General features: G+C 40.9%; 1 protein-coding gene across 2 annotated transcripts; it reads right to left on the bottom strand.

Moving 5' to 3' along the window:
* Positions 1-201: 201 nt before the first annotated feature.
* Positions 202-12,346, bottom strand: LOC311262233 (uncharacterized protein; the record flags this gene model as incomplete). Of its 2 annotated transcripts, XM_084361492.1 has the most annotated exons (12): positions 202-1,647; positions 1,744-2,876; positions 4,228-5,018; positions 5,234-6,556; positions 6,644-6,928; positions 7,565-7,706; positions 7,986-8,122; positions 8,276-8,478; positions 9,570-9,705; positions 9,943-10,024; positions 11,012-11,157; positions 12,167-12,346. In XM_084361492.1, 12 exons carry the CDS (start codon positions 12,344-12,346, stop codon positions 1,643-1,645), a joined length of 4,563 nt encoding a protein of 1,520 aa, XP_084217618.1. In that variant the 3' UTR covers positions 202-1,642. The 2 variants fall into 2 exon arrangements, with proteins under 2 accessions (XP_084217618.1, XP_084217619.1); XM_084361493.1 differs by lacking the exons at positions 9,570-9,705; positions 9,943-10,024; positions 11,012-11,157; positions 12,167-12,346 and having other exon boundaries at positions 5,234-6,500; positions 8,276-8,406.
* Positions 12,347-14,984: the final 2,638 nt, after the last annotated feature.

The raw sequence follows: 14,984 nt of genomic DNA, 5'->3' as shown, positions 1-14,984 counted from the left end.
ACATAAAAAACTGTAGATTCAAACCAAACTGGTACTGTATTACTGATTTGAATGTTTATCTTTACCTACAGTCTAACACTGTGATCAGTCTTGGCACTAAGAAAGTTGTGAATAATTCGTACACTGTACAGAATAATAGTGTGACAGTATGAAGGCGGATTCACATGTTTTAGATATTTTGGTCACGGCTTTAGTGAGTGATTTCTCTTGTCATACCACGACCAGAAGACTAGTTTAGAAAGCTAAACCCAATCCTGCTTACCTACGAAAACAGCTCACACAAATTATGCTGAAAACATATAAATTAAGAGAATGGAGATGTGGGAAGTGGAGGCAACTTCCACATATCCACTTGTCCTGTTTAGTTAAAGTTTTCATACATCATCTCCACTAAGACCAAAAGCTCAGTTGTGTACGATTCATTTGGAAGACTACAAGAATTTACCAGAGAGGGCGACACGCATTGAGCTCATCTTTCCATCCCGTTAACATGAGCTCTTTTTCATAATATTCCAAACACCGATCAAAGTTTACTGCATGTGAAATTCAGTTTAAGGACATAATAGGATAGGACAGTCACATTTTTTTTATTCAGCACTGGTAAACACCTCAACATTATTTAAGTATAGTTGCTTCCTAATTTAAAAAAATACGTTTTACAAAGGCTAATGCACTGTGTTTAGCCCTGTACCACAATATTGTGAGTCCAGGTAAGGTTGACATTCTTAGGTATTCTTAAGTAGAAATACTGTGATTACTTATATACTTAATGTATATAGTGTGATTAGTTACTTTTAAGCTGAATGTAACAGAGTATTTGTACACAACTGTTTTTCCGTGCTGGCCTCTGGAAAGAGGTTCTGCAGTATTCGGTGCAGGACCACAAGGCTCTGTAACAGCTTTTTCCCCCCCATGTCATCAGACTGCTGAACTCTAAATGACAATTGTTGTTTATTCTGGATACATTGTTTCCTCAAAATGTTGCACTACCTAACTCAACAATGTCACTTTCAATAATTTGCACTTTTCAGTATGTTTCTGTTTTTGATATTTATTATTCTTATTGTGGTATTTTTTTGATTTTTCATATTTTAATTCTACACTGAGCCTCTGAAACGAAATTGTGTTCTGTGTTAACTTGTTGCTCACTGAATGACAATAAAGTCCGTCTAAGTCTAACTAACTACTATGTATCTTTTTAATCCAGGGAGGTTGTTTTGAGCCATATTTTATTACTCATTCCCACACATTTTTTTGGCATTACTTTTAGATTTCTTGACAAAACAAGTTTTGTTTTTATCAACCAATGTTGTATCAAAAGGTAAATAAATATCCATTTATCACAGATAAAAAGAATATATGGATTTATCACAGATTTGTTTTTGTTTTACCTGCTTGACAAAGTGCACACTGATAGTGTTTTGAGGGAAAACAATGTTTTCAAAACTAGTTTTAGCTGTTGAAATTATTGCTTTAAAAATGGTTCTATCAACCATTTGGACAAACTGGTATCCAAAATTAAATAGGTACTGTTTCTGAGTGTTATGAAGGGTTCCAGTGTTTCTTTATCTTGAAGCGTTGCCCTGAGCCAGATGGCAGAGTACTCTGAGTCTCTCCAGTTACAGATCCTCTTCACTTGCAACTAACCTAAAAAAATAAAAAAATACATATTGATTATCCTGTGGTTCGACTGGGTTAAAAATATTGATACATTTTATAAATCAGTGGAAAAAGCTTACTCACTTTCATCGTCAGAATCAAAGCCAAAGAGTGAGGAGCAGGTGTTAAGGGCTCTGTGTTTCTGTAATTCTTCTGCACTGCTGAAGGAGGAAAGACATTTGTCACAGCGAACCCTGGTCTTCTGCTCAGGGGGGTCATCCTTCTTCTGCTGCTCTGTTTCTTGCACATGTCCTTTTTTAATACTGCCCCAGTAAACATTTTTCTTCTGAGGGGCCTCTTCTGTGGACCTCCTCTTCCGCATTGAGAGCAGAGATTCATCCATGTAGGTGGAGGGTGGCGGTCGGATGAAGGGGGCTTTAACAAAAGTCGCATAGGAGGGATCTTCAGGTTGGAAGGTTTTGTGCTCAGTGATGTGTGGTTCTCCCAGTTTCTGCTGGACTCCCTCAGACAAAGTGGACAAATCCTCAAGGTCTCGGACATTCAATGGGTCATACACGATGGGGGCCTTTTTTCGACGGCACTTGCTTTGGTTTGCTGCAGCATCACCAGTACGGGAGGTGGAAATCTTTCCTTCCGACACTTGGTTTCTTGTTTCATTCTCATATCCATTGATGGCGGATTTGTTTACGTCTGTGGGCTCATGTCTGACTGAGCAATTGTCGTTTTTAGACAGGTCTTGACTTCTGTCGGGAGCATTTACACAAGGCTGCTCAATTTTGTTGAAATCCTCAAGATTAGAGCCATCAACATGATCATTTATTTTACAAGGCTGGTCTTCAGTTTTGATTTCATTGAAATCCTCAAGATTGGATGCCTCAACATGATCATGGGCAAGACCCTCCCTCTGCCCCTTTTTACTCTGCAGCCATATCTCCTCAACCTTAATTTTCTGCTTCCACGGAGCTTCAGTGTTTTGCTTCTGCTCTCTGGACTGTCTCAGATCTAGCTCGTCTCTTTGAGGCGCTGGGACGTAGTGTCTCCATTCATGATCATAGAGACCTTGGAGGTTCGAGAATAGCTTCTCACAGTCTGTGAATGGACACTGAGGTCTGAAGGGCTGGTGGGTACTGACATGGTCCTTTAATTCCTGTTGTGTTGCGAAGCGCTGGTTACACTCCAAATGGTAGCAGAAGTACTGGAGAGGAGTATCGTGCCGCTTCATGTGATCCTTATAATGCTGGAGAAACTGCAACTGCCTGTTGGAGAAAAGAAGAATCAGGACTAAATAAAAAATAATAACTTGATGAAATTTGACCACATTTTGTTTGTTGTCCATTGATTCAGTTCCTGAATTAGGCATTAGATGTAAAACTGGGAATCTGTAGCAATAGCACACCTTTGTACTGCAGGCTACGACTCAACTGTATCGACAGACGGTATCCCCTGAGGCTAGATTCTTTGCTGACTGCCATGGGGCCGCTGTGCCCTCTTAACTTTCCCAGTAGTTTGGAAACAACACACTGTAGCTTTATGCCTTGATTCCACCAGGCACGTTTCTTTGACCTGCCGTCTGCAGCACTGCTTTGTTCTGCCGTCCACGTGGCTTTATACATCAACAGGAGCGTCTGCCTGATATTGTTCAGATTTTGTTTTGAATTCTCTATGCCATTCTGGTGTCTGACTTCCTGCCTGGATAGAGCTGCTCTGTGAAGCTTGACACGGCTGGCAGGTGGAACCAAGAGCATTAGAACTAGAACTGCCGCAATCTCTAGCTGTTGTGTTGTGGCTGGAACGCAATGCAGACATGCCCAGTGAAATCTGGGGGTTACTTTGGTCTTGAGAAGCTGCAGCCTTTATTCACTGACAAACTGTATGCTAAACTGTACCAGGGGTCCTATTAACCGACAATTTTATTTATTTATTTTTTTTGCTGTCCCACATTTTGACAGATTCGAACTCTGAGGGTGATCTACTGTGATGTAAGTAATTGACACAAAACACTGTCAACAATGACATGTAGACAACCTGTAATATCCTTTGCTATCCTGATGCTTACAGTGTGTTGAATAGGTTCGGACTAGAGGCCTAGGAGCATGTCTTTGACCACTATTGGTCTTAGATGGGTGCAGCCTGGTGCAGAAGCAGCGTATGCTCCCAGTGAAGCAATTGCTTGCAGGATCAAATTGAAAACGCTTGCTTAAGCGGCAAGAGTAATGCCAGTCTCCAGTGTGGCCACAGAGCAAGGGCTATGAGAGAGAGTCTGTCCGAGGCAAGACACAAAACCTAATGGCAATATAGTTGATGCTGCAATATCCCAAGGTTTCAGTTGAAACAAACTGTGCTCATCACCTTTTAATCTGCATGTGATCTGAGTATGATGTGTAATGGAAAAGGAAAGAAAAAAGCAAGTTGAGTTGAGCCATGTAGTGGAAAAACGACTATTATGACCAGCCGGACATACAACAGATATTGTAATGTACAAGCCATCCAGTTCCCAATTGTACCAGTGCATACTCAAAGACTTAAATAATAGATCAGATGAAGGTAAAGATCACATTAAACTCTCCGTAAGGAAATGTGTGAAGACTGATATACTGTATGTCTTACCTGAGGCACAGAGTGCACTTTTGTTTCGCCCAAACAAAAGTCTTTTCCAGCACCTTATCGTCACTAACGTGGCATTTGATGGCATGCTTTGTTAGTGTGCTGCTGATCCTCAAGAATACTCTATCACAGGACTCTGAGGGGCACAAGTGATAGGTGATGTCCACACCATAGCCATTCTCTCCTGCAGGCCTCTCCTTCCCGTCTCCTTCTCCATCTTTCTCCACCACAGAAGGATCTCTGACTATCACCAGTCCATCTTTAATGACTACCTGCTCATCTTTGAAGCCTACCTCCTTGAATATATTTGCATCGGGGTTCTTGCACTTGTTGTGAAGCACAGATGTCTTTTTGATTAAGGTGCGGAGGTTCCTGATGATTCGATCTTCCCTCTTGAGGCTTGACATTTTCGGTCTGCCTCCGGGTTTTTTATTCAGAGTTTCCTCATTTGAAATGGAAGTCTGATTTGCCTCCTGAGGCTGGTTCGGATTTTCCACTTTATCTACTATTCCATTAGCAGCTGGCACATCCACAATGCATGGCTCCTTATCAGGGGGTTTCTGCTTGGCCATTTCATCAATGTGGTCTAGAATGTGCTTTTTGGCAAAATGAAGGTGTTTAAAGCGTTTCCCGCAGAGTATACATCTTAGTTTCCTTCCCCTCAGGTGTGAAAGAGCATGCCTCATAACATTCAGGCCTTTATAGTCTTTGCGGCATACTTTGCAGTGGTGCATCAGGTGAGCATATTGTTGAGTACGGAGTGCTCTGTCCCTCCATGTTTTTTTGACAAGCACCTGGAGAAAAGACAGCAAAACATTCAAATCAGTCCTAAGAGTTCATAAGGAATGGATTATTTTTCATATACAATAACTGTGTGCACTGTTTGTGTGAACACTTCCCAGTATACTTTAGCAAAATGCTTTAAGAAAAGAAAAAAATAAACTGGTTTAGAATACATTTGCCAAATGTTTGAAATTCTTGGAGGGATTATTAAATACAAACAACTGACCGTTGTTATTGACACGTCCGTTTCCACTGTGGATTGGGGCTCCTGTTCTGTGTTTTCATTAAGCTCATCAGATACTGAGGATTCAGGAAGTTGCCGTTTCTCGCCGTCAGGCATTTTGTATTTGAGAGAGTAACTGTGAAACAATTCTACTGGACAATCGAATAGCTCTAAACGTGGACCATCAAGTTCAGGATCAGCTTCAACAGCGGGAACAGTAGCTGGAGGCTCAATAAGAGGACCTTCACAAAGCTTGGAACCAATCTGTATTTGAGAATCCTCTTGGGTTTGTGCACCATCACTGCTACTACAGACCATGTCAGTATGTTCCTCAAGTCCATTTTCCTGTTGAAGTTCATTCTCTAGGTGAGGCATATCTGGCTTTTTGTCCTCCATGTCAGTTATCATCTGTTCAAGTTGGTTCTCAATCTGTTCTCTCTCCTGTTTAAGTTCATTTTCCAGATGAGGCATATCTGCCCTTTTGTCCTCCGTGTCAGTTATCATCTGCTCAATTTGGTTCTCCATCTGTTTCCTCTCTTGTTTAAGTTCATTCTCCAGGTGAGGCATATCCTGCTTTCTGTCCTCTGCGTCAGTTATCTCCTCAAGACCAAAGTCCTCCACTGGAAGAGGTATTTCATTGTCAGGATAGGAGATATCCAGTTTCAGTGAAGCCTTCCGTCCCTGTTTTGTCCCTTTAACTTTGACCTTCTTCTCTTTGTGTGTGGGCACCAGCTCCAGCCTCGGAATACCCTGCAACCATCTTTTCTTCTGACCTTTTCTTTTCAGAATTTGGCTCTTCACACATCTAGACAGGTATTCTCTCTTTCGGGTTAGAGGGGGCTTTACAGGAGCAGGATTTTCCACCTTGGTGTGATTGCGTCTTAGTGAATACACAGGCTTATTGCCCAAAGAGGTGGATTTGACATTGAATATGATCTCTGGATCATCACCAACGTCCACCTCATCATCAGACTTCGATTTTTTTCTCCTTCCTAACCGTCTCCTCCATTTTCTCCTCCTCAGAAGAGCATTATTTGAAGGGGCAACACACTTTTCTGTCGCTCCATCCATAGGCTTCCCTTGAGGAAGGTCTTGCTTCTCAAATGTAACTTCAGTGTTCTTGCAGGAATTGCAACCTTGTGTGCATGAGTCATTTACACAATCATCTATGAACAGCTCTTTACTGTATTCCTTCTCCTCTTCCTCCCTCATCTCACTGAGAACAGCAGCCTTCATGACCTGGTCACTTATCAACTCCAAGCAATGGGTCCTGAGGGTCAGAAGGTTCCAAAACTCAGGGTCAAAACACAGTCGCTCTTTGAGCATCTGGAAAACAAAGATGTACAAAAAATGTTCATAATTTTAATCTATCATTAAAGCATCAATTATATTCCCCTCTTCACCCCTTCCAACCTGCAAAATATGGAAGCGAACATTGGTCCGGACAGGGCTGTTGTGGGGATGCGGCTCCTGGTCAGGATGCATGTAAAGCGAGCAGACAGTTCGGTAAGCTTCCAGGCTGCGTTCCTGACAGAAGACCAGCAGGGCACACGCTCGACAGATCTCCAGGTCGTGAGGAAGCAGGAAGGCGATGGTCTTGCAAACCAGGGACCGGGCCCCACTGTCAGCCTGCATGTCGCACAGCTGCAGGGCCCTGGCACAAAGCTCCACACAGACATGGACTCCTTCAACCCCCAGCTGTCGGAAACAAGCACACTAGTGATTAAGACCAGGCAAAATGGTAGATAAGAGAATCAAATGAATAGGGCTAAGATTCTGTATGCCTCTGTGAATAAAATATCTTCTACAACAACAGAGCAGCTTCTTTCCTCAGACTGAGACTCCTCAATTCCTTCTCAGCACTCTGCTTTGAAAAGTAGTTTTAATTTTATTACTAAACCAACCCAGATATGTCGAAATCCAAGCGAGTTAGACATAAATAACTAACATTATTACATACTGTAGAAAACGCCAATTTTCTCACTGATGGTCTTGTTTGCTTATGCAGGTCATATAGAGGCATCAACATTAAATTGAGATAACCAATTAAAAGTTCCTTTTAGTGCATTTAACATAAGGTAAATATATATTTAGCAACATTTAGAAAGAAAATAGTCTGACATCAAACTGCAACCATGTGCATCCACAAGAGTGAAGGATATTTTGATCTAAAAAATGTATGCATGAGGTGTGGGTAAAATCCATGTCAGATTGCAGTGTTGTCAGTTTGTTCACACGTTTTAGCTACAAACAATGTGCAGACTACTGAGTTAATTATCTTTTGTCCTGTGGAACGCGACATGGAAAAGATTATGCTTGTGTTGTCATCCGCACCTCTGTGGTGACCAGTTTGATGAAGGGGAAAATGGCTCTGACGTTTGTAGAGGAGGAAGCCAACTGCAAGCATTCAGCCAAGAAGCCTTGTCTGGAGGGATGGGCCCGAAGATGCAGCCTGCTCCAGATGAACACCAGGTCCCTGCAGGAGGCAGCAGATGCCAAATCAAAGACATCTAGCTCAATTATATGGTATGTTAATTAAGCAACAACTCCTAAACTCCTAAAGTAAACACACAGGATACTGAACCAAAAAAAAAGAAAAATCAATCTATGTATCCTGACTACAAGATACATCCTACACATATTGAGCGAACACTTGGTTATTTACAGAATCTTAAAGTAACATCAACTATGAACGCTGAGAGGGATAGTCCAGTGTAGTATTAGTGTAACAACCATATCTGAAGGTCATTCTTACCAGATGTAGTACATGTCTCCGTTGTGTAGCTGCTGAGTGAGGAAAGCTTTACACAGCGACAGCAGAAGCTCATCTTTTTCAACGCTCTCTGTGTTGCAGATAATCTCCACTGCATCACGGCCATCTATTTCTGCCATCTGAGGAAGAAAATAAGTAGACGCAAAGATATTCATAAAAAATCAAAAAAATCACCAAATGCAGTGTAAACCGAAAAAATCCCAAAATGCATTACAATCAACAAGAGATACCATCTTTAAAATCCTTATTAATCTCTGTTTTGCCTCTCTTACCTGCTTGTGAAGGTTTTCATGCAGTGAGGCCTTGTAGAGGCAGGTCAGGTAAGCCTGATGAAAGTACAGATGCTTTCCAGCCTCCCCATTCTCCAGGCAGCTTTTAGCCAGGGCTTTGGCCTCTTGTATTCGTTCACAGGCCTGCAGGTAGCGAACCCGCAGCTCAAAGAATATGGGCAACTCTGAGCTTAAGTAGTCCTCAACTGCAAAGAAGGGAATTAAATGTGTTATTGTGTAAGATACAGGGCTAGGGTTACGTTAACTAGAGTAACTGTGATGTTGGGGCCATTTAAATTCTTTATCAAACATTTTTAAAAAACAGCATACAATCTGCTACTTGTTTGAGTTTTCAGCTCAGCATTTGAGAGATTTTACTGTAGATTTTGCCAAATACTACGGCTGTACTTCATAACTTTGACATTCAAAGTCTAAATTGACATACACATGCGCAGCCTTTTAGATTTTTTTGCATGTCTATTCATGCTGTTGCAGTTAGGCTACACTATTGTTATTGGTATTATACAAAACAACATTTCTACTGCAGTTGATAAACTTGCTCTTCACACAATGAGGGGACCCATATTAGAGGTGGAATCAGCAATTCGAGAGAAAGATATTTGATTGTTGAGTCTCATTCTCACCTCATCAAAAAACAATGCTGGCTCGAACTAAGCAACCAAACCAAAGTGTCAGTATTTGATGTCGTGAGACTCAACAATCAACTACCGTTATCCAGAATCACTTACTCCACAACCGGGGCAATCTAGCATAGGTCTAACAGCACCATGAATTACATTTACGTAACACACTTTTTTTTGGGTTATACTACTAAGATATGACCAGAGCTGTTAAGAGGACATCAAATACCTCAATAGAAGCTTTGAAGGTAAACAAAATGATAGTCGTTACAGTCCTACCAAACTGTACTGTAAAAGACACACCCAAAATCCAATTGGCCAGTGCTCATCAATTTTTTTAGGAACCAAAAATATTTCAGTACATTTCAGACATGAAGACATTTCAGTACATTTCAGACTAGTGAGTCTGCAAGCCAAATTTGGGTAACACAGCTTCAGTGATCACTGAAAGGTTTTTAGACAAAGGTCACAAAAAAAAAAGAGAAGAAAAATCCCTGGAAAGTAGCAGCAGCAGCTCAGCTCCGCTTGACAGTGCGACAGTGATCAGTGTATGACTGACAGAAAGGAGAGACCAGAACACAACCAGTCACACTCCTTCAAAGCAATGTTCTCTGTGTGTATGCCATACCAGCTGTTAAAGATGGCCATGAGCCTACCCTGTTTTGGTGGCAAGTCTGCCTCCTTCAGGATTCCTTGTAGCACTGGATTCTCCCACGGTCCTCCTGCTTTGATGATCTGCTTCACATGCTGAAGGTAGATGTTCCTGTGTCGCAGGAGCTGAGAGTGACACTCCTGTAAAGAATTTACAGAAATTTGTCATGAGATAACCAATCACATCAATGGCTTTTAAGTTAAATTGGTTCATGGCTACCAACTAAAACAATCGAAATTACAACAAAGAGAGAAGCAGTAGGAAAAATGGGGTGAGACTGGCTGTGTTGTAGTTGTTTCAGCTAGGTGGTGACTTATGAATGTGTGTTGTGTCATTAGGAGAACTAAGGATTGAGGCAGTGTGTCAGTTGTTGTCACCTGAAAGGAATCGAGGATGTCTTTTAAAGGCTTTTCCACAAATTCTTCTTTGCTAAAAAACAGCATCAGCTCAAAGAAGCTCCTGCAAGACAATGAGAAGAACATTAGTTTGCCGAAAAACATCTCGCAGAAACTACAACGACATATTAATCAAAATATTTGGCTCCCATATTTCCCTTAACAAGAAGCTGTCATGGTCAGTGCCATATGTGGTTTGGTGTTTTGTTACATATATTCGAGGTGAAGTGTAATAATTCTCCAATAAAACTCACACTTTCAGGTTAATATGCCCATTGAATCATAGACAAACAGCATCTCTCAATGCAAATGCTGATGACTTATGCTCTTAAACACTGAAAGTACTGCAGTGTTATAAGCCACATTCACACTGCCTTTTATATTGAATATTGCTGATATTCCAGCTCACCGTCTATACAGCCCCTTTCAGAGAAAGATTCTGCAATAACGCAGTGACGAAGGCTCGCCTCTACACCAACTTGTTATTTTCGCACTGAACCAAGCAGCGCAAGCATAAAGCTGCTCCAGCGTGTCATTTAGCGACGGTACACATCATAACACTGAGATCTGTGTGTTTTTGTTTGGTTTGTTTCCATCCAGTTTCCATCTGTAAACCTAATGCCTCTTTTGGTTTTGCAACACCAGCATGCTGTATGAAATGACACACTGGAGTGGCTTTATGCCAGCACTATTTGGTTGATTTTTAAAAGGGAGTGTAGAGGCAAGCCTTTGTTGCAGCATTATTGTAAAATCTCTGTCTGACAAGGGGTAGAGTTACAACGAAAAATCTATGCTATGTTACAGCCAATAAGGGATTTTAGCCAACGAGTTATTAAATGCACTTACTTTTGTAGTCAAAATGCTAACAAGTGCTGGTCAACATCAGAAACACCAACACTGGCAGCTAAATGTTTTATGCTAAAGTTAGTTGACACATCATGCTTTCTGCTAACAGGTACCAAAATAAGAGCGGCAAGAGTGCCAAATATAGTATGCCTGTTCATCAACAACAAACAAAAACAATTCAATTTCGAAGGAACAAACTACTTACAAGGCCAGACTGCTGAGAACATAGTGGACATGCTGACAGTCATCAGGGAAAGCAGCAGTGGCTTTGGTGAAGCTGCAAAGTGCAGTCCACAGCACCTTCAGCTGAGGGAGAGGGACTTGCCAGTGCCCCGTGTACTCCTCAACCAGCTGTGAGGGAAGGACACAAACATGTAGCACACCAAAATACATATCAGGGTTTGGCAATTTCATCACAATAGTAGTTAATCTTACATAATCTTAGAACCAATCACTATTCTGTTACTTGAAAATAAATAGGCTCAACACAATCCTTTGTTTAATCTCCCAATTACAGGAATTCAGCAATTTCACACATCATTTGTGTGCTTGAGCATGTCGCAGATGTTACTTGTAATTACAGAGGAGTAGGGGTTTTAAGAGGAGACCATATCTGCAGTAAACAAGGATGGGACTTAAATTGCATTTAATCACGTTAACATCATGTGCCTGAAATGAAGAGCTTTTTAAATACACTATGATGTGATATACATGATCTACCAATGTTTATGTCTAACACCCCCAACAGAGACCTTTCAGAAACGATTAGGGTTATCAATAAATATTATAAGACTGTATTAACACTAAAGCATGACTCCAAAAAGCATCACATACAATGAGTTCAAGTAAGTTCACCTTGCAGTGTTTAAACTAACGTTACTATTAATTATGATTGCTAAAATTTAAGTTTCCCCATCAGTGGCTACAGTTAAATCTTTACGTATTTACCTAACCTGGTAATTTACCTCAACTACTGGCCTTTCAGAACAGGCTATGCAGTGTTTTCATGGTACTAATAATAGCTGGTAACGTTAGTTTGGCGAAACACAGCAACCACATACCGTTAGCTTAGCTTGGCTGTCTAGCTATAAAGCTAAGCATTATCAAACGTCAGTCAGATATCCTGAAAACACAGTGGACGTTATTAAATGAAATTCTTGCGTAGGAAAACAGTATATATCCACCTCCATTTCGTTAACCATTCCTGTTATGTTTCTGACGGGCTGCATGCCATGGTCTTAGCTACACAGCTAAATAAATAGAGCTAATCTGGAGGCTAATGTTAGCTAGCGGAGCTAGTAGCCTTAGCAATAAACAGGCACCCACGAGTATACCGAGTAGAAAATGGGGTCTAACGTACCTCACAAAACTCAGAGCAATAGCTTTTGCTCCTCGGAGACGACTCGTCGCTGCAGTGTGTTTTGCACAATGTTTCCAGAGCTAATTCAAGCCCGTCTGTTTCCAAATCACTCTCGCTGTCCGCCATACTGTCTGCTGTATCCAGCGCATAGTCAATGTTGCCAGGTTTGTTAGGCAGCATCCCTCCTATCCCCCACCACAAGACTACCAACCTGGCAACCCTGTAATTATAAACGTACTAATAAAGTTTTTATTTGAATTATGAACAATGTAGAAAAAATAATCAACTCCAACCACGTTAAACGATTATTAAAGCTTAAAAACAAGAAAGGCAGGTTGATTTAAATTAATTTTTTAAAAATGGCAAATGGGCCTGTGGAGGAGGTGAACTTTATGTTGCTTGATGATGCCACTGACTGGAGGTGAAAATATAGACTTGAACATCACCATGACTGATCTGTTGTTACATAAAATCAAATAAAAAGTTATGAAACAACTTTATGGGATCCCTACCTTGCAGGTAGTCTTTCAATTGTGTGTTCCCATTTATTTATTTATTATTATGACTGTTTTGTTACTGCAAACAGGACATCAAGACAAATAAGGGACAAAGGGACATAAGACAACATTTGGTTAATTTATACTAAGTGGATAGCAATTCAAATTTCAGAATAAATGGTTGACATTCATACCAACTCACCTATCGTCCTGTGAAATCACTTTCCCATCCATCGGATGAGTCTTAGATATGAAGGAAAATATTTACCATCAAATTTACAAGCAGGTATTTTTGCGTGTTACAGGCTCAGTTCAGCTGAGTTTTATAAACAACAATAATTGTAGTTGTATAAGTATAAAACAAAAAAGAGAAGAGATGACTCTTTTACTTTGTTTTACATATGGCATAGTCGGAACCTATAACTCATATCCCTATGAGTTACAGTGTACAATTGATTCTTCTCCGTTGGGTACATTTTTAATGTAGGCCTAGCAAAGACACAGAGATCAAGAATCTGATCTTAATTAGACGGCGATGGTGTCACCTCCAGACAAAATATCTCCATATTTTAGTATACACCATGTCACTTGGGGAAGTAGTGTTGGGCTTCCAGTGACTTGGATTACGCTGGACAAGCTGTATGAAGCCATTTTATGTTCTTTCAATGGTTGCTTTTTTACATTTTGAAAGAAGTCTCCATCTACTTCAGTTGTTTAGATGAACGCTGCAACGCTCTTTTGCTGTGACGAAGTGTTTTGTGGACTACAAAACATCCCCCGACCTTCCATCGGCATGAGGGTGAGTAGATAATGACTGAATTTACATTTTTGGGTGAACTTGTCCTTTAAATCACTGAAAATACTACTTGTAACATCAACATCATAAAAGCGCAAGAGTTTACCGCACTATCCCTGTATCTTGTAGCTACTTTCTATTGGCGAGGAGGGATTTCTTTTCTCCTGAGAATATCAACAGTTCTTTCCAGGGCCAGTCAGCTGTTCTCCTCACCCTGTTGGAGAAAGAGAAAAGCAGGCCTCGTTTGTGCCTGATGCCTGCACTGATGTTCCCTGGAGAGTGAACGTACACATATGCTGCTGCAGTTGTTTGTGTGCAACTGTGCACAGACAGATTTCCTAACAGATGTCGGCTCAGTGGGTTTGTGAAAGCACTTCACAAGCCTGTGTGGACATTGACGTAGACCCTATGCCATTGTAGCCTAAAGCATGAGTTTTATTTTTCAAACTCTCTGAGAACTTTTTGAAGAAACTGCACACTGTAGTTTTGGCCATGATTGAAGGTGCTGGGGCAAAACACTTGCAAACCACTGCTGAGACCCTGGCTCTATTCCTGGCAGTGTTAACTTTGAGGTGGTGGTTTGTTGCCATGTCGGTGAACATGGCTAGCAGGAATCATGAGTGGGAAGATTTCCTCTCTGTTGTTAGCGATGCCCTCTGGTTGTATGGCTTTCCTGTCCAGGGCGAAGGAGGGATGAGGCATGAACTTTGACTTTTACAGCATTTCTTAGAAAAGCTCAGGACGGACAGGTGAAGCTGGAGTAGCTTCAGGATACAGGATGCACTCTGCTGTGTACATGTCAGTTTTAAGATAGAATCCAGCACAGAGGTGATGTACAGCAGTGATATCCTTTCTTTTTGTGAGTTTGTTAAAGTAAACTCGGACAGGGCTAGCTGGTTAGCATGCTAACTTCAGTAAACATCTCTGCAACACATTACATAGATGTCCTTGACATAATGTCAACACTGTTATTTCTTGACATTCTGTTGATGATGTAAGTTCATTTTTGAACATTTAAAACCAAATTTCTGACCATTTATTAGAAATTGCACCTTTAAATGGACATCAGCATTTGGACATCACAGAGGAAAAATAATTTGAATATTTGTATTAATGAAGGCTTACTGCTGGCTTTCGTGGGAGGGCTGGGCAAGATATGGACACACTGGAATAATTCCCTATCACACATAGCAGTGGCAACTTTTCCAGTTGTGACCCACGATTAAAAACAGGTTGGTGGACCTTTGACTCACAACATCCGAAAAAGTGCCAAAATGAAAAAAGAGGATTTTGTTGTGTGTGTGTATCCAATCAGAACTCATTTGCAACGACATACACTCTCACAAACACTCGATAAACTCTATTTCAAGGCAAATTATATCACTGTTATGGGCAATGTAATATAAAAACAATTCCCCAGTCTGATATAGGTTTTATCCCCTCCTCCCCCTGGAAATTAACTTGAGAACCAATAACATATAATCTAAGCAAACATAGCATATGAGACAAAGACAACGCACTTCTT

Source organism: Pagrus pagrus, assembly GCF_965226575.1.
Source record: "Pagrus pagrus genome assembly, chromosome: 9".
Classification (NCBI taxonomy): domain Eukaryota; kingdom Metazoa; phylum Chordata; class Actinopteri; order Spariformes; family Sparidae; genus Pagrus; species Pagrus pagrus.
The sequence above is the reverse complement of the archived record's forward strand: the minus strand, read 5'-3'. Positions and strand labels throughout refer to the sequence as shown.